General features: G+C 39.1%; 1 protein-coding gene and 1 long non-coding RNA gene across 5 annotated transcripts; both read left to right on the top strand.

Moving 5' to 3' along the window:
• Positions 1-258: 258 nt before the first annotated feature.
• On the top strand, positions 259-15,197 carry lats1 (large tumor suppressor kinase 1). Of its 3 annotated transcripts, XM_051875069.1 has the most exons (8): positions 266-445; positions 1,148-1,593; positions 2,622-2,772; positions 6,023-7,428; positions 9,229-9,811; positions 10,212-10,394; positions 12,890-12,996; positions 13,359-15,197. In XM_051875069.1, exons 2-8 carry the CDS (start codon positions 1,240-1,242, stop codon positions 13,857-13,859), a joined length of 3,285 nt encoding a protein of 1,094 aa, XP_051731029.1. In that variant the 5' UTR covers positions 266-445; positions 1,148-1,239; the 3' UTR covers positions 13,860-15,197. The 3 variants fall into 3 exon arrangements, with proteins under 3 accessions (XP_051731030.1, XP_051731033.1, XP_051731029.1); XM_051875070.1 differs by lacking the exons at positions 10,212-10,394; positions 12,890-12,996; positions 13,359-15,197 and adding an exon at positions 7,595-7,692 and having other exon boundaries at positions 259-445; positions 9,229-9,366; XM_051875073.1 differs by lacking the exons at positions 10,212-10,394; positions 12,890-12,996; positions 13,359-15,197 and adding an exon at positions 7,595-7,702 and having other exon boundaries at positions 259-445; positions 9,229-9,346.
• Positions 15,198-19,166: 3,969 nt separating this feature from the next.
• On the top strand, positions 19,167-23,244 carry LOC127502852 (uncharacterized). Of its 2 annotated transcripts, XR_007926948.1 has the most exons (5): positions 19,167-19,486; positions 19,586-19,682; positions 19,774-19,984; positions 22,684-22,796; positions 22,908-23,244. It is a non-coding gene; the product is annotated as an uncharacterized LOC127502852 (long non-coding RNA). The 2 variants fall into 2 exon arrangements; XR_007926947.1 differs by having other exon boundaries at positions 19,586-19,984.
• Positions 23,245-23,428: the final 184 nt, after the last annotated feature.

The following is a 23,428-nucleotide window of genomic DNA, read 5'->3' as shown; positions in this document are numbered from 1 at the left end:
TAAAATAAATAAAAAAAATCAGTCAGAAATGGCACCGTTTTCTGAGAATGAATGTACGACCATTAGTATGAGTGGCTCTGGGACTGGAAACATGTTAAACATGAACAATGGCTAGGAGGTCAATTTATTATGTAACAAACTTTGTCCACAACGGCAGTTGACAAACCTCTTGAATTAACTTGCATTCACATAGAACGGTCTCTTGTCTCGTGCAGGGTTCCTCTGGGGGAGGGTCTCTGGAAGAGGGAGTGTCACAACATCCGGGCTTTTGTGACGCGCATGACAGTCGTTGTAAAACTCAAGACGACAGTAAATACCAAAGAGAAGTAGACGGTCCGTCAACAAATACACGTATCTGTCAGACAGAGCAGAGGGGGTATTCATGATTTAATAGTACGCAGAGGTCGATACATGTACAAATATTATGTCGCACCTTCATTAAGTGGTAAGTGAATGTAATTCATTCTTATTCGGTGTATGATAGCACTATGCTATCGCCTCAGCTTTAGGCCTCAAGTACCTGTTGTACCGATTCATAAATGATTTATCAGCACTAACATGTTCAGTATACGGTAGGAATAATGTTTAACGTTTTTAATGGTATTATGTGTCAATACGTCTGTACTCTTGTAAACGCATGACATACTGTGAGTGGCTAACTGAGTTAGCAGTGTGTGAATCTATTGGACACTGCTGCGACTGTTTCAAAACCTATAGAGATGCCTACCTAGACAGCACATTTGGTCAACATTTGGTTTTCTGGGCACTGATGCGGTTTAGGTAGGCAGTACTTAGATTACAGACGCATACTAGCACCGAACTGTGTGATCATCACAATCACTGGTTCCAATAGGCGTCTTATTTATAGCCTTACATGTTTGTGGTCTAGTGAGCTTTAGATATGCATATCTAGACCTACCACAAAAATAAATGCTGTCATATGATCTTGAACTATCATCATCACTGAAAGCATATAGTAAAAACTAAAGTAAGATATTTACTATTAAAAAAAAAAAACATCGCTCTAAATTAGGCTTAATTTTCTTGTTTTAATTTTTGAGGATCACCATGTAGCTGTTACAAGCATTAATCATGTAATTGAAATTGTTTATAATGCATGCTTACTGATGTGCCGACATCTCTCTAGTGCGCAGGTGAAACAAACACTGAAATCTGGACAGTTCCACTCTTCCACCTGGAAGTCTCTTCACCACCTTGGCACTTAACATATGTTTTTACATGAAGAGGGGCGAGAAACCCGAGGGATACAGACAAATGCGACCCAAGACGTTCCCTGCGAGCAACTACAGTGGCAATAGTCAACAAATGCTGCAGGAGATCCGGGAGAGCTTGCGGAACCTCACCCGGCCCTCAGATGCTCCCAAGGCTGACGTGAGCGCCGGGAAGGGACCGCCGGACGATCCCAGACAACAAGGGCGCAGCACCAACCCCAGGAACCCCCACCACCACAGAGCCCTGCAGGAGATCCGCAAATCACTCATGCCTTTTGCTAATGGAACTACCTCCAGTGGACACACTACAGACATCAACAAACACATGTTGCAAGTGCTGCAGGATGCTGGCTTTGATGAGGTAATGTACCTTGTTGAATTTGATTGTAGCTGAACCTTCTGAGAAGTTTGTACTGTATACTCTTCCCCCCCAAATGTGTCATCTCAATCATTTGTACCTGGAATGTTCTCTCCTGTCACTTTATAATTTTGCTTATTTGAGGAATGAAAGACATGGTATGTTGCCAGACCAGCTCTGGTTGAAGAAGCGAGTTCAACGTGTCATATTCAATCCTCACAAACAATGTGGGTGTGATGTACATATTTTGTTTTTCCAATAAGATGAATTGCTCTGCATTTCTTGTAAAAATAGATGGATATGCATGCAGATTGACAAAACAGATTCTTTCTCTAGGTTGTACAGGCAGACAGAAAATGCTTTAGTATACTTTAATAAAGGATCATTTACCGTCATAAACCCAGGCAGAGTGATCAGCACTCAATGTGAAACAAATGACTGTATGTTATGCCAATTACTACATAGTTGCGCTTACTAAATAACTAAAAATACAAGGATATGAAATAGTGATTTGAGCGTAAATTAGGTTATTATGTGACAAGTGTATGCAGTGATATGAGTGGCGTGAAACTAGCACAGCTATGTAGGAATTCAGTTGCCTGGGACAGCCGTCGGATGTACGGTTTGCATTATGCACAAATATCTGACCGCAGAATGCCATTGACCAATCAGAGAGCCATGAAATAATAAAACAATATCGCACAAATGCAAATTAATTGTTTGGGAGCTAACGGTTATCTATTTTAGCAGCTCTGTACTGTGAGCTCGAAAAAAAACAGTGCAATTTGTTTCCCCTTTTGACATTGCCAACATGTTGCATTGATTTTCATTAGTAGTAATAAAATAATATTTAATTTGAATATTAGATAAAAGTTAGCTCAGATTGTTTGTGTGTGTATGGACGGCAACAATGAATATGAATATCATGTCTTTGGATGCACTGTAAATGCCAGTTCTTTATAAATGTATATGGTATGTCTGGATGTCACACAATCATCATCATCATCATCATCATCTGTGTGTTTGTATAGGAGATGGTGGTTTATGCTCTGAAGCAGACAAACAGTCGTAGTGTGGAGGCAGCCATAGAGTACATCAGTAGGATGAATTTCCAGGAGCCTGTGAGGGAGCAGATAACAGTCGCTGCTGCACGCCCTGTGAACACAGGAATAAAACAAGCAGGTAGGTAACACCACTAACAGCCACTTTCATACATGAGTCAAAATCTTTTAAGGGGTAATAATGGAACAACAGTTAAAAAAAAGTGATTTTTCACTATTATCAGATATTTCACTATTACAACAGGATCTGCATTTTAATGGCTTTAAATATTTATAATATTATATAAAACATTTTTGTTATAAGAGACAATAAAATCAACTTTGTGTATCAAAACCACTCCTTTCCTGATAAAAAATATGAACTTAATTTTCAAAAGTCAACGACTTTGTGACAGCTGAATGTAACGTTTTTGACAAGCCACATATGTCAGTCTCTGAGTAACATGTAATTTATTTAAGCCACAAAATAAGCTTAATTCTGTGAAATAAGTATAATGAACTACGCAAAAAAGCATTTCGAACATCTCCAGCATGTTTTATAATTACTCAAAAATCAAACATAGTTCATCCCTCATGCACGTTATCATGTCCGTCAAAAACTTAAGCTTGCTGTCATTTGGAATATTAGAACTATAAACATAGACGTAACACACTCATGGGCATCGATCACTTCACTGAATACTTACTGGCTAAGAAATAAATAATTATTACCTTACAATCCATCTGTTTTCAAATCCACATCATTTGAATATCACAACATCAATTTCTGTAAAAAATAAATAAATAAATAAATAAATAAAATAAATAATAATTAACATGCACAATACAGCGAGTTAACTAATTTCCTGGAAAATCCACACTATCAGATATTTTGACTGTCATTGTTTTCTGAAAAGAGGGAGAAAATCGCGGCCTAAGCAGCTTCAACATGCTGTCTGTCAGAGACAATAACATACATAACACATGTGAGTATAAATTTGCTCTTTACTCACTGAAATTGAATCGGAATGATCAAGGAACTGAGTGAAATACTTCACACTGCATGCTAAGAGAATAAATGCCAATCCAATTAAAAAACTGCCGTCGCTTAACGTGTGTTGTACATTATATTTTGACAGGCATTTTCTATGCACAATCTACACATTCTGATTCTGACATTCCTGATATGAATATTTTTAATAATTTTCTATTCTTGACTGATCCTTTTTCATAATTTTGGCAATAGATGAACTGTTAAATGAGTCCCTGTAGTCCAATTTGACTTTCATATGCTGATGTAAGATTCGGGAACTTGAAATTACATTGAACTCTTATAAAATGTAGTTTGATAACTATCTTTTCAATTGTTTAAAAGAGTAAGGCAATTATCAAAGTTTGATAAAATGTTATTTAATTTTCCAAAAAAAGATAATACATTTTTACATGATTTGTTACATTTAATTAACCCTTAGTAGATTTTGATTCCTTTGTCATTAATTTTTTATGCCAATATAACATTTAATTATTATTTGCTGGAATTGTTTAGGGTAGCGGTAAGAAATGATGGGGGTCAAACTATAATAGTTTTTTTTTTTTTTTTTAGTCTGGTGTCTGGTGCACCTGACCTTAAACTAGCCTAATTACACAGAAGCGACCTTAACACTGATTAGTCATTTAGACAACCCAGAGTTTTTTTTGTTGTTGTTTGTTTGTATGTTTTTTGCACAGCTCTTGGGTAGAAATACTTTTGGCAGTCTGATCAACATAACTGGTTTAGCTTCAGGTTCATTCATCACACTGGTAATGGTTGAGTACAGTGCATTGTAGGGCGAAGAGCTCTTGCCAACTTCAGTAGGTTATCATGGTATTCCAATACTAAACATTTCTATACTAAATTATATTCTGAACATGGCTGTTTATTTGCTATAATAGACTTCCAGGACTGGAACTGAGCACTTGTGAACTCAGAGCTAACATTATAGTATGATGTATAGCAATTTGGTAAAACATAGAAATGTGCATGAAGGTGAAAGTGACAAAAGTCATTAATTAATTTTCATTAATTGATTTTAATCGATCTTCATTTTCATGACCCGATATTGATTCTTAAATCCCAAGATCAGTCTTAAGCCTCCACTGTTTAAACGGCAGCGTGGGGCGCATGTGAACCAATCATTTCTTCCACTTTACTACTAGTTACAGCGCGTAATAAACATGAATGAGTATCAGAAGGTATGTTGAAAGAAACCATGCAACTTAAAGAAATGTATGTCGTGTGATCGCTCATGCAGTGTTTCAACCACGGGTAGATGTCAGTAAAATAGCTTTTAAGCCACTCAGTGTATGTATACTATTACGCATTAATGATGTGTCTTATTTAATGTACAGTATATTTGAATAAATCTGACATGAAAATAAGTTATGACAGGCATCATTTTAATGTTTATTTCAACAATGAATCGGAGTAGAAACAATTATATAAATACAGGATTATTAAAGATTTTTTGAGCGTTGATCATTATATCTAAAAAGAAATAGCAATTGAATTTAATATTGTAGACTCTGTGATTAAATTTAACCTTTAATATTATAGTAATGTACCAACTGACAGGGTTTTGACAGGGTTTACAGTTTTAGTTGAGATGTATTGTACCTGATATATTTCCAAAATAGAGTTGTCAAAAGTACCGACTTCGGTACTGAAATTTTGATGCTGTATAAACGTTGTAAATAGTCATCAATGAAACTCTTCACCAAGCACTTAGACAGATACACACTGGAGTGTTTGAAAGCAGGCGTCTATCGCGGACCAGTCCGCTGATCGATGCCTGCTTTCAAACGCTTTCAAATTCAAACACTTCCGTGTGCTTTCAATTGCTGCCGTGCATTGATCATTGTAGCCAATCACAGACATATCCGATGAGCGTGTCAACACAGTGGCCAATTAGAGGCATTTATGAATCCGCTCAACAGTGCCCAAAGAGTCACATTTTTAAAATTTCAGCACCGATAGGTCAGTACTTTTGACAACCCTAACCCAATTTAATTTAATATTGAATTGGATCAAAAGCATATGAAATTGGGTTAAATTGTGTCATTACCCAGCCCTAGTCATTCATTTTCATTGTGAATTGTTGATTTGAGGTAAAACAAAAAAGTTGAGCAAAGTTCAACTTCATGCATATGTGCAGTGAGTGACACAATGCAACTGTTGATGGGTGTGCATATAGTGCAGAACACATGATCTGTCAGTGTAAAGGAACCTTAATATGCCTAGGTTTAGATTCCTCTTAGACCCTTAAATGTAAATAAACAGGCTTGTTAACAGGGCTTAAGAAATTTCTGCACAAGCTCCTATTAGTATTGTTGATGTATGGATTTTTCCTTTCTAGGTCCTTCCCAAATTCAACAGACAGTGTTGCGGCGCCCAAGCTGGAAGGGATCAAAGGAATCACTGGCCCCACAGCGACACAGTGCTCTAATGACTGATGGCATGATTTACCGTCCTAGTAGCCCTGGACCTCAAAGTGACCTCTCACGGCCTGCTACCTTTCCTCAAAATCTTGCTGCTGCAGCCAGCGGCCAACGAGTAAACCCACGGCAGGTGCGTAGCGTCACTCCTCCTCCCTCCTCATGGGACTCCAATCCTTCAACCAAGCGGTATTCTGGGAACTTGGATTACCTGGTGCCCCGGATCTCTCCCGTGCCTCAGGGGCCCCGACCCGATAGCTATATAAACCCTCCATCCCAGGCGCAACGAGGGCTCAGTCCAGTGCCTGTGGGTCGGCAACCCATCATCATGCAAAACCCCGGGAGCAACAAGTTCACCTTCCCCCCATCCTGGCCCCAGAATGGCGCCATACAAGGTGAGTACATGGGCATTAATAGCAGTGGCCGGCAGCCGCCGCCACCTCCATATCCCATGCACCAGGCTAACAGACAGAGTCCCACGGCCCAGCAGATGCAATCCAGCGCTCTTGCCGCACCCTCAAATGGAACCAGCCTTCCACCAAGCATGCTGGTGCCCAACCGCAATAGCCACAACCTTGATATGTACAACCTTGGAGTGCTTCCTCAGGTCAGATCATCTGTGCAGCAGCCTCAGACTTCACCCGGCCACAGCACCAATCAGGACGTTCCTTCATCATGGCCCCATAGCGTGCCGGGCCGCTCAAACTCCTTCACCAATGCCCAGCCAAGTGGGCGTCAGTGCACTTCTGTGCCCAGCTCTCAACCTTCCGCCACTACCGTCACCACCATTACACAGGCCCCCATTCTGCAGCCGGTAAAGAGTATGCGGGTGCAAAAGCCAGAGCTGCACACCGCCGTTGCCCCTACGCACCCACCTTGGCTGCAGCAGCCACCCCCTCCGCCCACTGCGTATCAAGAGCCTCCTGCTCTCACAGCAGCCGCAGAAGTCCCGAGCTACCAGGGCCCACCTCCTCCTTATCCTAAACACCTGCTACAGCAGCCACCTCCACCAGGGTATGACCCTAGCCCCACACCAAAACCCAGCAACAAAGAGGAGGATGGAGCGGATAATGACAACGACACGGACAGCACCTGCTCCAGCGAGCGTGCTGAGGCCTCTGAGGAACGTGAGAAGAAACAGATCACAACGTCTCCCGTACCGGTGCGGCGTTACAAACGCGACGAGGAGCGCAAAGGGGAAAGCAGAGTTCCCATGTACTCGCCACAGGCTTTCAAGTTCTTCATGGAGCAGCATGTGGAGAACATCCTCAAGAATCACCAGCAGAGGATCCGAAGGAAGAAGCAGTTGGAGAGCGAGATGCAGCGGGTTAGCATGCGTTTCTTCACTGCCACATCCTCTCACAATGTTCTTTGCTCCTCTGCTCTACTGTTTACCTCCTATTGACTTTTCCCGTCTTTCTCCCGTCATAATTTCCTGCCCTTTTATTCTCTTTCTCTTATCTGTCTGTCTGTCTGTCTTCCATATCTTTCAGTTTGTGGATCTCCTCTGTAAGCCGCCTTCTCTTTTTTCTTTGTCTGATCAACTGGTTTTCATAGTTTAAAGGTTTCTTCTGGAGTAGTCGTCACTCAGGTGTGGTAAAGTAAGGCCCTGTCAGTTGGACAGCATGTGTATGAGTCTTTTCCTCAAATGTTTTCATGAGCTCTGTTCTAAAGCTATGCTGAGCTGCCTACTTTGACACCTAGCGTCTTAGCCTCAATGTTAGAAAGGCATGAAGCGTAATGGATATTATTTTTTTAAATGTACAGCAAAAATGCTAGGTGTCTGTTGCAGAGAATGCTATCCTAGAATGCAATGTGATGGGCTCTGTGAGTTCTGTCTAATTAAAAAAATATTTTTTTTTTGCCTAATGCACACAAAAACAACATTCAGACACCTTAAAAGTTTAAAAGCCTTACAGCAGTGGCAATAAAAGAAACTTTTACCTATATGTATTTTTATGCCAATCAGAATATTTTCACTAATCCCAAACTCTACTTAAAATTAAGTAAATCAAGACTTTTGTGAGTACTGTTTGCATGATACACAGAGTTTCTGCCTATGAAGAGCATTTCAGATTGGTCACTTAGGAGGTTCTGTGATGGCTAGGAAAGCTAACTATTTAGGCAGTTCACTAGGTTTCAGAACAGAGCTATGATCTTAAGGGTTTCCTGCAGTTCTGTTTTAAGCTCACATCTATGCACACATGGAATCCATCCAGTGTTTTCAAATTTTCTGTGCTGATTGTGGGGTGCAGGGTGGAGTGGGTGACAGATTGGGTAGAATGATAGACAGATCTAAATCTGCAGAATTTTGTGGGTGCATGTTTCATAAAAACCCACCTCCCACCATGCATTTCATTATTGCTACTTGGCTGCTGGTTATGTTTTCATTGCACTATTATAACGTGTTCTAGACAGTGTAGGGTTATGATAACATTGTAGTAAAATACCAATTTTCAAAACACAGCAAAAATAATTTAAAATGTATTTTATTTACATGATCAACAGGGTTGATTTATAACATGAGTCTATGAGTTTTTTGTTTGTTTGTTTGTTTGTTGTTTTTTTTTTTTTTAAATCAACATTAGTATTTCGCCCGTTGAAAATCTGGGCCCAAAATATGAATGGAAATCTAAACTGATTGGATAACAGGAAAAAAAGGTTCTTGCAGGAAAGAACTTGCAATTATAGTTGATGAGATACATACACATGTGATATGATAAAAATAAAAAAATAAAAAATTAAGGGAAATCCAAATCGATTGCAGTTGAAATTCAAGCGGCATTGCAAATTCAGTTTACATTCGCATTTCGTAGTTGTGCAAGAACACGCACAACTAGGAAATGCACTAAAAATGACTAAAATTAAATGACAAAGTAGTAGTAATTAATAATTTTGATCACTGTAGGAAACCCTGTGCATTGCATGCTTTGCTGTTTTTCAGTGCTGGATGCTGCCTGCCAATGTTGTGATTGTGAATATTACATGATTGAATGGTGTATGTTGTCTGAAATTATTTCAAAAGTTTAGTTAATCTGTGTTTTTGTGTTGTGTGAGCAAGTTTTTCTGTATTTATAAACAAGTAGCTATTTTGTGACGGCTGTTGTAACATGTGTTGTGTGTTCAGGTGGGACTTTCAGGCGACGCACAGGAACAGATGCGCATGATGCTGTCCCAGAAAGAATCCAACTACATCCGCCTCAAGCGCGCCAAAATGGACAAATCCATGTTTGATAAGATCAAGACTCTGGGAATTGGGGCATTTGGAGAAGTGTGTTTGGCTCGGAAAGTGGACACGGGAGCGCTGTATGCCATGAAGACGCTCCGTAAAAAAGACGTCCTGTTAAGAAACCAGGTGGCCCATGTGAAAGCTGAGCGGGATATTCTCGCTGAAGCAGATAATGAGTGGGTCGTCCGGTTGTATTACTCGTTCCAGGATAAAGATAACTTGTATTTTGTCATGGACTACATCCCTGGTGGGGACATGATGAGTCTTTTGATCAGAATGGGCATTTTTCAAGAGGACTTGGCACAGTTTTACATCGCAGAACTCACCTGTGCTGTGGAAAGCGTCCACAAAATGGGTTTTATCCATCGAGACATCAAACCTGACAACATCCTAATTGATCGTGATGGACACATCAAACTGACAGACTTTGGCCTGTGCACTGGCTTCCGATGGACTCACGACTCCAAATACTACCAAAGCGGTGAGCCCAACTACTCAAAGACCAAGACATGATTTTGTGCTATTAAACCAATAGTTACTTAGCCATTGTTTTAGGCTACTGTTGTAGGTAATGTAGCCTTTCTAAAATCTTGCCAGTCATTTAATGCATTATGCATATAATGTGTTTATTACATCAAAGTTGATGTAATGACCATTTCAAATATATTACATTAGCAAATAATGAAAGATCCATGTCACACTAAAAAAAGCCTCCTCAAAAGTGGATTTTTTTTTTTTTTTTTTTGTGGAAAGTAGTCCTCTACACTGCAAAATCACATCAATGTGACTTTGTTAATATTTATGGACCCTGGCTATATTGTTCAATGAGACATATTGAATAATTAATAATGTTGAACTTCTATCTATCTGCGTATTGTCAGGCGATCATGTGCGTCAGGACAGTATGGACTTCAGTAAGGAGTGGGAAGATCCTGCCAGCTGTCGCTGTGGGGACCGACTGAAGCCACTGGAGCGCAGAGCCGCTCGACAGCATCAGCGCTGCTTGGCTCACTCACTGGTGGGCACTCCCAATTACATTGCACCCGAGGTCCTACTGCGCACAGGTATGTACCGCACAACATGTCAGTACTAGGGCTGGGGTAAAAAAAAAAAAAAAAAAATTCTTGATTTTAATTGATTCTCATTTTCAAGAACCAATATCGAGTCCTAAATCCCAAGAATCGATCTTTCAGTCTATGCTTTGTAGCGTACCCCCAAACAGTACACATTTTATATGTCTCTCATCTGACACAACCATTTCAGGTCTTGAAGTCTCTACTAATGAGCTGATGAGTTGAATCAGGTGTGTTTGATTAGAGAGACATACAAAATGTGCAGAATTGGGGGTGCTCCAGGACCAGGGGAACCAGCTACTTCATGCAGTCTGTGTGGACTCTCTCTGCGTGTTTTTGTTTGGTATTGGCAAAGTGAGGGACATCGATAATGTCAGATCGCACATCATTAGTTCAACAATTACGATATTATCATAGACAATATTTATCGCACACCCTTAGTGATTGATAAAGAAATGGGTAACACTTTACAATAAGGTTCATTAGTTAACATTAGTTAACTACATTAGGTAACATGAACTAATAATGAACTGCACTTATACGGCATTTATTAATCTTTGTTAATGTTAATTTCAACATTTACTAATACATTATTAAAATCTTGTTAACATTAGTTAATGGACTGTGAACTAACAGGAACAAACAATGAACAACTGTGTTTTCATTAACTAACGTTAACAAAGATTAGTAAATACAGTAACAAATGTATTGCTCATGGTTAGTTCATGTTAGTTAATACATTAACTAATGTTTAACTAATGAACCTTATTGTAAAGTGTTACCAAGAAATGCATGTTTCATGTGCAATGAATAGAAATAATTCACACATAAACGAAAAAATGTACTTGCCCACATGTCATTCCAAACATGTATGACTTTCTTTCTTCAGTGTAACTCAGAAGGAGATGATAGAGTCATCATTCACATTCATTCCATCTTTTTTCCATCCATACACTGAAGCTAAATGAGTATTTCAGCATTTCAGGGCTATTCAAAATTCATCATCATCCTCTCGGCTATATAAATGCTGTTGATTTGGTGAAGACGTGATAGAATATGTGTACCTAAGTTAAACACTCACCGGTTTTGGACTGTGATGCACTCACAATTCATCTTGAATGTACCAGTGTTTTTGTTTTGAATGTACTCCACGTGTTGCAGTATTTCGCTCTCATTTATAGGGCAGCGCAGCAATTGGATTGAAATCAATTGGATTATTTTACATTTCACTTTTCATATACATTTAAAACAGGAATTGTTTTGTTTTTTTGCGGTGTAGACTGTTTTGTTGATTTATAATGATGCTGCACATATTATTGATATGAGCGATCAATTTCTGATCTAGTTTTTGGCTCTATTTTAACGATCTAAGCGCATGGTCTAAAGCGCACTGCGCAAGTGCACTTAGGGTGTGTCCGAATCCACTTTTGCTAGTTTAATGACGGGAAAAATGGTCGGCGCGCCCAGCGCATGGTCTAAAAGGGTTGTCCCTATTCTCTTAATGAATCATGGGTGTGTTTTGGGCGTAACGTGCAATAAACCACTCAGAGTCTCATCTCCTATTCCCTTTAAAAGCCAGTTGCATTAACGCCATGGTGGATTCACTATTTTTGAAAATTTGAAATTTGCAAGTGGAAAAACTGAATGCTTCTCTAGTGAAGAAATGGATCTGCTCGTGCGCAAGGTTAAAGCGTGCGAGCAGAACATCTACAGGACAAGCCGTATTCCACCAAAGCATTTTTAGTTCTTTATGCATCTTTATGCACACAATAATAATCTTTTACATTGTAAACCTTTTATTTTTAATATTTGGCATGTTCGTGTGCTGCTGCGCGTCCCTGTGTGTGTAATAAGCAGAGTGTACGTGCGTTGTGCACCCGCATATAGGCGCATATTACTAACGCGCTCTTTGAATAATAAATAATTTTTGTTGGTCAATGGTGCAGTCTATTTCAGTTGCCTCAAAATAGTAACGCACCAACAATGCACCTGAACACACCTCGTTTTTAGACCAGCATGCTCATGGGCACACAAATGGGTGCAAATGCATTTGCTATTTAAACAACATGGTGCAGGACGTGAAAATGATAACTGCGTCAGGCTGAAACTAGCAAAAAACACTTGCGTTGCACATGGCGCCGCATTGCGTCGGGTGTGTGATAGGACCCTCTGAATCACATTGCTTATTTACAGTTTAGACCAGGGGTGCCCAATCCTGTTCCTGGAGATCTAACTTCCTGCAAAGTTCAGCTCCAACCCTGATCAAACACAATCGAAGCTAATTAAGATCTTCAGGAGCACTTGATAATTACAGACAGATGTGTTGGATCAGGGTTGGATCTGACCTCTGCAGGTTGGTAGATCTCCAAGCACCCCTGGTTTAGACAGCACAACAGAACTTTCCACTGCTATAATCTTGAGATTTCATCACCCTTTAAATTGATGAAAGTGATTTGATAGTTTTCCTTTATTTTTTTTAATCCTAGGTTACACCCAGCTCTGTGATTGGTGGAGTGTGGGTGTTATCCTCTATGAGATGTTAGTTGGTCAGCCTCCTTTTCTGGCAACAACTCCTCTTGAGACCCAGATGAAGGTGAGAATATATACTGGTTTATGATTTTATAATGCACATATGCACATTAACTAGAAGATTTCACAATTGACACATTGGGCGAATAAATCAACAGATTCTGTCAGTCAGGTGCAATGTTATTTTGATGGCAAAAAGTAAAAAAGGAAAAAGTAAGTAGGAACTACATGCCCCTAGATGCGATTAATTTAAGATAGTGTTCCAGCTGTGCTAAAATACGCTGGTTAATTTCTGATCATGATTGGTGTATAGTAATATCTTTTTTTATGTGTTTATCAGGGTATGTTTGCTTATGCACGCATAGTTTATTTATATAATTAGCAGGCCATTGAGAATGTTGCTGAGTGTTGCTGTGTCCATCTCAGGTGATAAACTGGCAGACGACCCTACACATCCCGCTGCAGGCCAAGCTGAGTCCAGAGGCCACCGACCTGATCCTGAAGCTCTGCCGTGGCCCGGACGACCGGCTTGGGAAAAATGGAGCTGATGAGATTAAAGCCCAGCCGTTCTTCAAAAGCATCGACTTCTCCACAGATCTACGGCAACAACACTATGCGCCTTACATCCCCAAAATTACACACTGCACTGACACCTCCAACTTTGACCCCGTTGACCCTGACAAACTCTGGAGCGATGATGCTGACAGCAACCACAACGACACACTCAACCGCTGGTTCAAGAACGGCAAGCACCCGGAGCATGCCTTCTACGAGTTCACCTTCCGCCGCTTCTTTGACGATAACGGACACCCGTACAGCTGTCCCAAGCCCATCGAGTGCGAGGATTATGACGTGGAAGAGGAAGAGTCGATGGACCCTTCGAAGAGGTTGGGGCCGGAGCAGGGCCGGGACTTGGTTTATGTTTAGCGTGAATGTGTGTGTGGGTGAATCTCACAAAACTAGTCAAGATTCCCCAGAAATCAAAAGAAACTATCAAGAAATTATATTTTGCATGAACATAAATACATACGTCCTGTATATCGGCATTGTGATATTTTCATGACAATATCAAGAACATTTAAAACCTCAATTTCTCATTTCTGTAATGCAGACAACTATGTATTATTTAAATTAACATCATGTAATTAGTAATTTGACATCATGGTAGTATTATTTTTTTTTTTTTTTTCACTGCCTCTATATGCTGATTTAAAAAAAATGAATGACTTTGCTTTATAGTCATTTTTTATGTAGTTAAACATTATTAGTATTAAACATTATAAGTGTCAAATTCATTTGGACACTTAAAAGGAATTTTGGGGGGAATGAACATGAACATGCCAACCATTTTAATAGGTCTTAAAATTGGCTTGATTTTCTTTATGCAGGATATCATTTCTTATTTCTTTGATTTGTGGGGGCATATTTTCATGAGACGGACCCGTGTAGGATGTGTGTGTGGTGTTTTTATATGTTTGTGTGTGTGATCTCTCTTCCATCTAGCTACGGTGGTGACTGGTTGAGTCTGCCTTGACACTTTGTGCTGTATTTATTATTTTTTTTGTTCAGGATGCACTTGTCTGGTGCCTTTTAAACAACCGAGAATCTAATGATGCAGTGGAGCTCTGTATTTTTACTCCTCTTTAATTTATTTAAAGACTTTTTTTAATGGTAGTTGAAATGAGTCGAGTGTTTTCTTCCTCAGATGATGTCTTTATTTATGATTGTGTGGATTTGTTTCTCATTTTGAGTGGCACAGGGCACTAGACTGCACAGGGACTATGACTTTATGCCTTCTTTCACCAAAACTATGAGGGAGATCATCCTGTTCTCTGGTAAATTTAGCTGACCGTTCATTATACAAGTTTCCAAGAAAAAAAAAACATTGTAAATTGTTGCTCTGTGTATTTTTTTTTATTTATACACAAAATTTGTATATATAAGTTATGCGGTGTAAATTTGTACTTTTTCCCCTCTTCTTAGTCCCAAAGGATATGATGTCAAAACATGTTTTACGGTACATATGACTCCAGATCCTGAGCAAAACTCATTTAAAAACACTACTCTGGTTTCTCTCCTTGGTACGAAGAGATCTTGCTGTGTCACTACCAAAGGCTTCGGTTTTTCTGCGAGAACGGTCGCATAACATAATTTTATTATTTTCTTTTTTCCTGAAATCTATCCTGTGCATTTCTGAATGTAATAAGGAACTTCTTTTCTTTGATTAAACTGGTGGTCTTTTTCCAGGAAAAGCATCTCTAGCTACTTTGAGTGTAAATTTGTCTTGAATGGGAGAAAGGATGGGGTGGTGATAAGTAAAAGCTCTTAACGCACAAACCATATACTTCAGTGTCCATGTCTAGCGCATATCATTATTTTTATGCAGTTACAGTTGCCTGCTCAAGTTGGAGTGGAGGTTAATGAGATAAGCAGGCTCTCAAACATCCAAAAATAACAAATGCACCATTTATTAAGTCATATCCCAAATGATTAAAGTAACTGAATTTGATGAGAGATTGAATTAATAAAAAAGAGCATCATCTGTAAAGCATTCAAAAACAAGATGGCTGTGAAAGATTGGCTTATGGCAATGATGATATGATAACATCTCGGCTAAGAATTGGACACTGCACTAAATGACTCGCTTTATATAATAGGAAAGCATGATTCTGTCAGTTGTAATAAATGTGGACTCTACTAAACAGTGAGGCATATGAAAGAGACCGAATCCAGCTCAGAGAATTAAAACCTTTGTTTTGATGAAAAACTAATGTTCCAAATGTATTTTTTTTAATTACACCACACAAAACAATGCCAGTGACACATTTTAAGATAAGTCAGTGCAAGTCGCTTTCAGTTAAGACAGCTCAAACATGCATTTCAGTCTGGGACTAGTCTTAAGACTTGTGTATGAAACCGGACATTAGTAGACGGTTTCTCGGACCGGGTTTAAATTAAGACAGGTGTAGGCCTTAATCTAGAATAGTTAATCATGTCTTAAAAATGGCTTTCTGAAAAGATTGAGTACAGATTACTATTACCTGGAATATGAAGTTCTGAACTAAAATAAACAAGATTAATTTAAAACCAACTGTGCTAATCTGAATTAGCATGACTGAGGTTGCCTATAAACAAGGAATAAACCAAGACAAGCTTAAAATTGTATGGGACTGAGAAGCAAATGCAAGGAAAACAATGGCGGCAGAAAGAGAGAATCAAAAAATACTTTACTGAACAACAGAAACAAGTGGTAGGCCACGTAAAATCACAGAGCGGGGTCAGCGCATGCTGAGGCGCACAGTGCACAGAAGTCGGCAACTTTCTGTAGCTACAGACCTCCAAACTTTGTGTAGCCTTCAGATTAGCTCAAGAACAGTGCGCAGAGAGCTTCATGGAATGGGTTTCCATGGCCGAGCAGCTGCATCCAAGCCTTACATCACCAAGTGCAATGCAAAGCATCGGATGCAGTGGTGTAAAGCACGCCGCCACTGGACTCTAGAGCAGTGGAGACGTGTTCTCTGGAGTGGACGCTTCTCTGTCTGGGAATCCGATGGAAGAGTCTGGGTTTGGCAGTTGCCAGGAGAACAGTACTTGCCTGACTGCATTGTGCCAAGTGTAAAGTTTGGGTGGAGGGGGGATTATGGTGTGGGGTTGTTTTTCAGGGGTTGGGCTTGGCCCCTTAGTTTCAGTGAAAGGAACTCTTAATGCTTCAGCATACCAAGACATTTTGGACAATTTCATGCTCCCAACTTAGTGGGAACAGTTTGGGGATGTCCCCTTCCTGTTCCAACATGATTGCGCACCAGTGCACAAAGCAAGGTCCATAAAGACATGAATAAGGGAGTTTGGTGTGGAGGAACTTGACTGGCCTGCACAGAGTCCTGACCTCAACCCAATAGAACACCTTTGGGATGAATAAGAGCGGAGACTGTGAGCCAGGCCTTCTCGTCCAACATCAGTGCCTGACCACAAATGCGCTTCTAGAAGAATGGTCAAAAAGTCCCATAAACACACTTCTAAACCTCAAAGTCAAAAGCCTTCCCAGAAGAGTTGAAGCTGTTATAGCTGCAAAGGGTGGGCCAACTCCATATTAAACCCTACGGATTAAGAATAGGATGCAGTTCATGTGCATGTAAATGTAGACATCCCAAAACTTTTGGCAATATATAAATCATGGTGTGACGAGCAGGGCGGGAGAGATCCGTGAGGGAACGGCGCGAGGCCGGTGACGCGAGTGTTAATGAGCGTCAGCTGCGCGTTGCACCGGTCTCGAGTCTCTCACGGAGGAGCTCCGGAAGCATAAAAGGGGAGCGACGACAGTGAAGGACGAGAGAGGACCAGGCCTGGATTTTATTTTATGTTTTATTATGTTTGTGTGGCCGGCAGTTGTCCGTGAGGAACTGCCGGCATTTTACTTTCGTTTTGTATTTGTTTATTTTGTATTAAAGTTGTGTTGAACGTTCGCCGGTTCCCGCCTCCTTCTTCCTTCCCGGGTTTCGGCACCAGTGTAACAAAGTTCGTGGATAAGGAAGGAAGAGGACAGGGTCAGCGTGACTGCTGACGGTGGTTTTTATTATGAAATTCACACTCAAACAAAACGTTGTGCTCACAGCACACAACACAAACAACTTTCCGTAATAAACTAGCCTATATATCTCCAGACATGTATTCATTCAGGCGTCCACCAGTCAGCAGTCCATCTCTCCCTCTCCCATTTCTGTTTCTCCTGGTGTTATATAGGTCTCTCCACGCCAATCACTGTAACAAGACACAGGTATTCGTTATTCGCGCTTAACCCACTCACTCACCGCTCGTCTCCCAACTCTCTCTCCCGCTGCAGACTTCGCGGAACCACGCCCCCTCGCCACACGTGGTATATAAATTAGGTTTAATTTAAGCCTCAATTTAGTCCTGGAGTAGCTCTGATCTTCCTTCAGGAAATCAACTTACTAAACTCTGGACTAGACTAAGTCTAAGACTATTTAAATTCATGACAGAGAAAGCAGATTTCTGTTAATCTGATTTAAAAGGCCATTTTAGTCTAGGAATAGGCTTAATCTCTGTCCAGTAAACTGCTCCTAGAGGTTTAAAATCGGTTTAGGGAGACATTCAAATTGTGTATTTGTTGTGGGGCTTTGAGGAAAAGAATTATGTTGTACTGTAGAGTAGAAACAACCTAAAGGTCATTAAATCTTAGTGGAAGTGACTTGGCTAGTCTTGCAAAACAACCAGTTTTATGTAAGTTACTCAAAAATGTAGCTAGATAAAATACTACTTCTCAAAAAATATTTTATACTATAATTATACTATAATTTACACTACAAAAGTTTACATGTAAGAAAAAGGCAGCTGTAATAAGAATAAATACATGATTGTCATAAAACAATTATCTCCAAAAGAAGTATTATTACCAATATATAATCATTATTAGACCATGTGGTTTTCCATGATACTTTAATATTTATTCATGTACCTCATGTTATTTATTGGAAAGTGCTAAATTTCACTTGCATTCTATTCTGCAATCCAGAATGGCAGCACAGCTGAAAAAGGTTTGTTTGAGCTGTGCCCATACTGTACAGACATGAATTTCCATTTCCTTTTGCACTTTTGATGTGTGAAAGGGCATTTACATTTGCCAAAAATAGATTTATTTATTTATTTTTCAGGTGAGAAAAAGTAACACAAAAGTAATGTAACACATTACTTTCCATAAAAAGTAACTGTGCAATTAGTTACATTTTAGGGAGTAATGTAATATTTGCAACAATTACTTTTAAAAGTAACTTTCCACAACATTGTGGTAGGCCTGCTCTTGTAATGTTTTTTTTTTTTTTTTTTTTTTGCAGTGTTAATTTTTGTTAAGTGCTGTGCTGTTTGTTTGGAAAATGTCTTCATCACTGGCAAATGATAGGAAGCATTTTAGGCTAAATATTTTTAACCAGTTGGGTATTGCAGATCACAGAATTTGAACAGTTGACAGTAAATACGTAGTATTACATGACATGACTGCTGAAAAATTGACATTGTTGAGTAAACAAAAACATACCAAAAATGCTAGAAATTACAACATTCTAATACATTCTTATAACATATATAATGGTAGTTTAAGCTGTATAAAATAAATACATTGTATTATAATATAAATGTTTTTTGGACTTTTTCCTTCTTCACACTCCATCCCTGTAGGTGGCGGAAATGCACCAACAGTTGGTTTGACAACCAACTAAGAAGTAGTAGTAGTAGAAGAAGAAGACGACAAATACAACAATAACAACAACATCATCATGGTGATGAGGTGTATTTTAGGTTGTTCCCCTCCCCAAACCCTCTTCCCTATCCCCAAAATACCCTGGCTGCGTGCCCGCTGGCTCGAATTTTTACACTTTGACGAAGGAGGGATAACGGAAAACACGCGTTTGTGTGCGCGGCACTTTACGCAGGAAAGCTTCAAGAATTTTAGACAGCATGAAATGGGGTTCGTCAAGCTTCTGCTCTTGTCAAACACGGCTATCCCGTCTGTGTACACAGTCGGAGCGTCACCGAGTGTGAAGGTTAGTAAAATGAGCTACCTAGAAACAATCGTATAACGTTTTTACTTAAAGTTTGTGAAATGCCGTTTTGATGTTTCGTGTGCTTCATCCTTCCGACAGCCACCTACACGGGATGTGGGTTGCCAGTGTTCCCCTAAATCTTTAAAGAGCACCGCAGTGCAGGCGGCGCGCTCAATCCCAAAGCCCAAACGACGGAGTAAAGGCAAAGTTATATTCAACTAATTGGGTTGTGGGAGTTTTCTATGTCTGTTCCACTGGTTTGAGGTTTATTTGTGTTGAAATTTCAGCGGTCCAGGTGAAACCTCCGTCCCTCTCTATTGGTATGTCCTGCTCTATGGAGCATCTTGGCACCGTCCTCGATGTAACGTCTTCTCCAACGAGCAAAAGGCCGCGCATTAAAGAAGAAGAGATCGATGAAACCTGGTCGAGCAGCACCGAGGAATCCGCAGTATCCGATTTCACTTACGAGTCTGATGTCAGTCAACAGGACAGTGAAACGTAAGTTTATGTGTGTCAAATACATTGTTGCAGGTGATGGTAAATTGGAGTTGTGTAAAATCTTACTAATCTGCATAATGAGTATGATTCCATTCCAATTCACGCGCTTTAGATTTGATTTCGATTCAATATCGATTCACTTGTAAATAACTCAGGTGAAGTACATGTACATTTTTCTTAATGAAAAAAAAAAAAAAATCAACTGAAGCTTTAAACTATACAGGGAACCCAGTCAGTTCGTATATTACTAAAGGTTAAAATAACAACAGATTCCAAACTGTTAAATTCAAAACGGAATTTATTTCTCATTTGAATTTTGTTATAGCGTTTATAGAAATTAAAAGCTGTTACTTTGTTATATATCAAAAGTAACAAAGCACAAAGATTATTGTGATTTAATTGGATGGGAGGCGCTATAAATAATGTTTAGAGAAGAAAGAAAAACAATTACTCTCATGCCATCCCATCTGTGAAGGACTTTCTAAAGATTTTAGAAGACAGTTATAGATGGCTAACAAACATTCAGTGTCCACACACACACACACACACACACACACACACACACACACGTTTGTTTTTGTGAATTGTGGGGACATTCCATAGGCGTAATGGTTTTTATACTTTACAAACCGTATTTTCTATCACCCTACACTACCCCTACCCCTAAACCTACCCATCACAGAAAACGGTGCACATTTTTACTTTCTCAAAAAAAAAAAAACTCATTCTGTATGATTTATAAGCCTTTTGAAAAATGGGGACATGGGGTAATGTCCTCATAAGTCACCCTCTCCTTGTAATACCTGTGTCATACCCATGTCAGTATACAAATTTGTGTCCTGATATGTCACAAAAACACACACCTATTATTATTTAGCTTCAGAAGACATTTAATTAAATGGCTGGAGTCATGTGGATTACTCTTAAAATGCCTAATTGTGACTTTTGGACCTTCAGAGTTCTGTAGCTTTTTACTTCATTTGCATGGACTTTAAAAGCTGAAATATTCAACTGAAATCAACCTTATTGTTCAGGGGAAGAAAGACAGTCAGACACAGCTGGGGTGGCATGAGAGGGAGTAAATAATGTGAGAAGTTTCATTTTAGGGCAACTATTCCTTTAACTACATTTTATATCGTTATCTGTTCCTTCAGTGTCTGTTAATGTAATTGTAGTTGTTGTAATTGTGAGTTTATTAATTGTGATCTTGGAGCCCTTGAGCACTGCATGTATTCCACCTGTTCAAATATCGCAGTTGACACTTACCGCAGCTGGGTTCAAATTTCAAGGTTCAAACTTCCCCGGCTCAAATTTTGATTTTGTTAATATTTTTTCTGAAGGAAGATAAACATAAATGGTTATGAAAGCCAAATATTATGTATATTTACTGAGTAATCCACTATTTCGTAGAGGGGGTCAAAATAACCATTTTCACCTGATATTGGAGGCAGATTACAGGGGGGTAAAAATGACTTTAAAAAGATGGCAGCATCATTATTTTATTTTTACACAGAGATTGGTAGGTCTATTAGTAAAATCTGTTTTCTTTCTCAATCTTTGTTGCATTATATGCCAATGAAGACAGTTCAAAAATGAGGAAAAGCACTTCTTGTGTTTTTTTCTTGTGTTGTAACTCAAGGAATATCAAAGGTCTATAATATCCTTTTAGATTCTGGTTCTTAACAAGCTTTTCTTTTGGTATCTTAATTTTCAAACCCAATGTTGTTCATTTCCAGAGATATGGGGATGTCATTGTGGCTTCATGAGTAAATTGGTAAATTGAACATTTTCAGTGGTCAAAAACCAAATATGGGTCACTTTTCATACAGCTGATACTATTTTCATTCAAAGAGGAATATCTCAAAAACAAATAATGTTGAAACTAGAAATTTATCTTTTTTTTTTTTTTTTTTTTGCATAAAACATTTCTATCTGAGTACCATAAGTATTCTTTTTCCAAAATCCAAAGTTTGCGTGCCTGTAACAAAAAGTATTAATGTTATCTTAATGTGATTTTAGATTCTGGTTCTTAACAAACCTTTCTTTTGAAATCTATTATTTTATTCAGTCTTCAGGCCCTATATCAGAGGTCTCCAAACTCGGTCCTGGAGGGCCGCTGTCCTGCAAAGTTTAGCTACAACCCCAATTAAACACACCTGAAACCAGCTAATCAAGGTCTCACTAGGCATACTTTCAAGCAGGTGTGTTGGAACTGGTTGGAGCTAAACTCTGCAGGACAGTGGCCCTCCAGGACCAAGTTTGGAGACCTCTGCCCTGTATGGTTCAAATCCATAGAATGTGGCCCCATGTTCAAAGGCCCTTGAGTTACAGGCATGCAAACTTTGGGCAAAAACACAAGAAGTGTTAGTGGATTACATAGTGGATTACTCAGTAAATATACATCCAGGACATTCAGTATTTTGGCTTTATTTGTCATTTATGTATTTCTTTCACCAGAAAAAAATAAATAAATCAAACCAAACTTTTAGCTGGGGACCTCTGGTTGAGTTGTCAAGGAATGACTCAATTGCTTTGGACCAGTTGGATGCAGTTATTCAATTGCATAAGTGTGTTGGTTACTTGTTATGTCAGCTTATGTTTTATGTCAGCTGAACATGTTAAGAACCAATACATGTATCACTCAAGCCTCCTCAATACTGTATATATCTTTTTTTTTTTTTTTTTTTTTTTATGTGTAGATCACTCTTTGCTGCTCACTACTATGATGGAAGCGCAGATTGGGAATATGTCAGTTGAAGATTGCCAGAGTTCAAAAGGGTGAATCCTTTTCATCAGAAAAATGGCATATACAGTAAGTTGGGCAAAACACTCAAGTTGTTATACTCTAAATAATCATGTGATTAAAAAAAAAAAAATAATAATAATAATAATTTTGTCATCAATAATTCTGTTCTCATTTTAGACTATGTGGACACCCTGCTGAAAACTCATTTTGACGATGTTCTCGGCACGGCCTGTACCAGCATTATATGAATGAACTGAAGGTCTTCCTTCAACAGGCCCGACCCTCCAGAAGCTGCAGCCGGACACTGGAGCTGCTTCTCAAAGCCTGACTTCACTGTTTCAGATGAACATTCAGTGTGAGAGGAAAAAAGTGTGTGTTCATAGTGAGAATGTACAGCATGTGAAAAAATGTTTCTTGAAAACAGTAAAGTTCTGCTCAAATATTTGTTTAAGGGAATGTCTTGGCAAGAACTGAATATGTGTTCTGCAAAATAAAAGTGCAGTTGTACAAATTAGATCTTGGCATCATTTATTATAACACACATTCAATAAAAATATTAGTGAGGATGTAATCGAGGCTTCAGAACAGAACCTATAAAACGATAATGACAAAGGTTTGTCACTGCTATAAACATTGATAAATGACTAAATGTATGTAACATATATATATATATATATATATATTATGTGTGTGTGTGT

Source organism: Ctenopharyngodon idella, chromosome 20 (genome assembly GCF_019924925.1).
Source record: "Ctenopharyngodon idella isolate HZGC_01 chromosome 20, HZGC01, whole genome shotgun sequence".
In the NCBI taxonomy this organism is placed as follows: Eukaryota; Metazoa; Chordata; class Actinopteri; order Cypriniformes; family Xenocyprididae; genus Ctenopharyngodon; species Ctenopharyngodon idella.
Note: the sequence above shows the minus strand (reverse complement) of the source record. Positions and strands in the feature narration are given on the sequence as shown.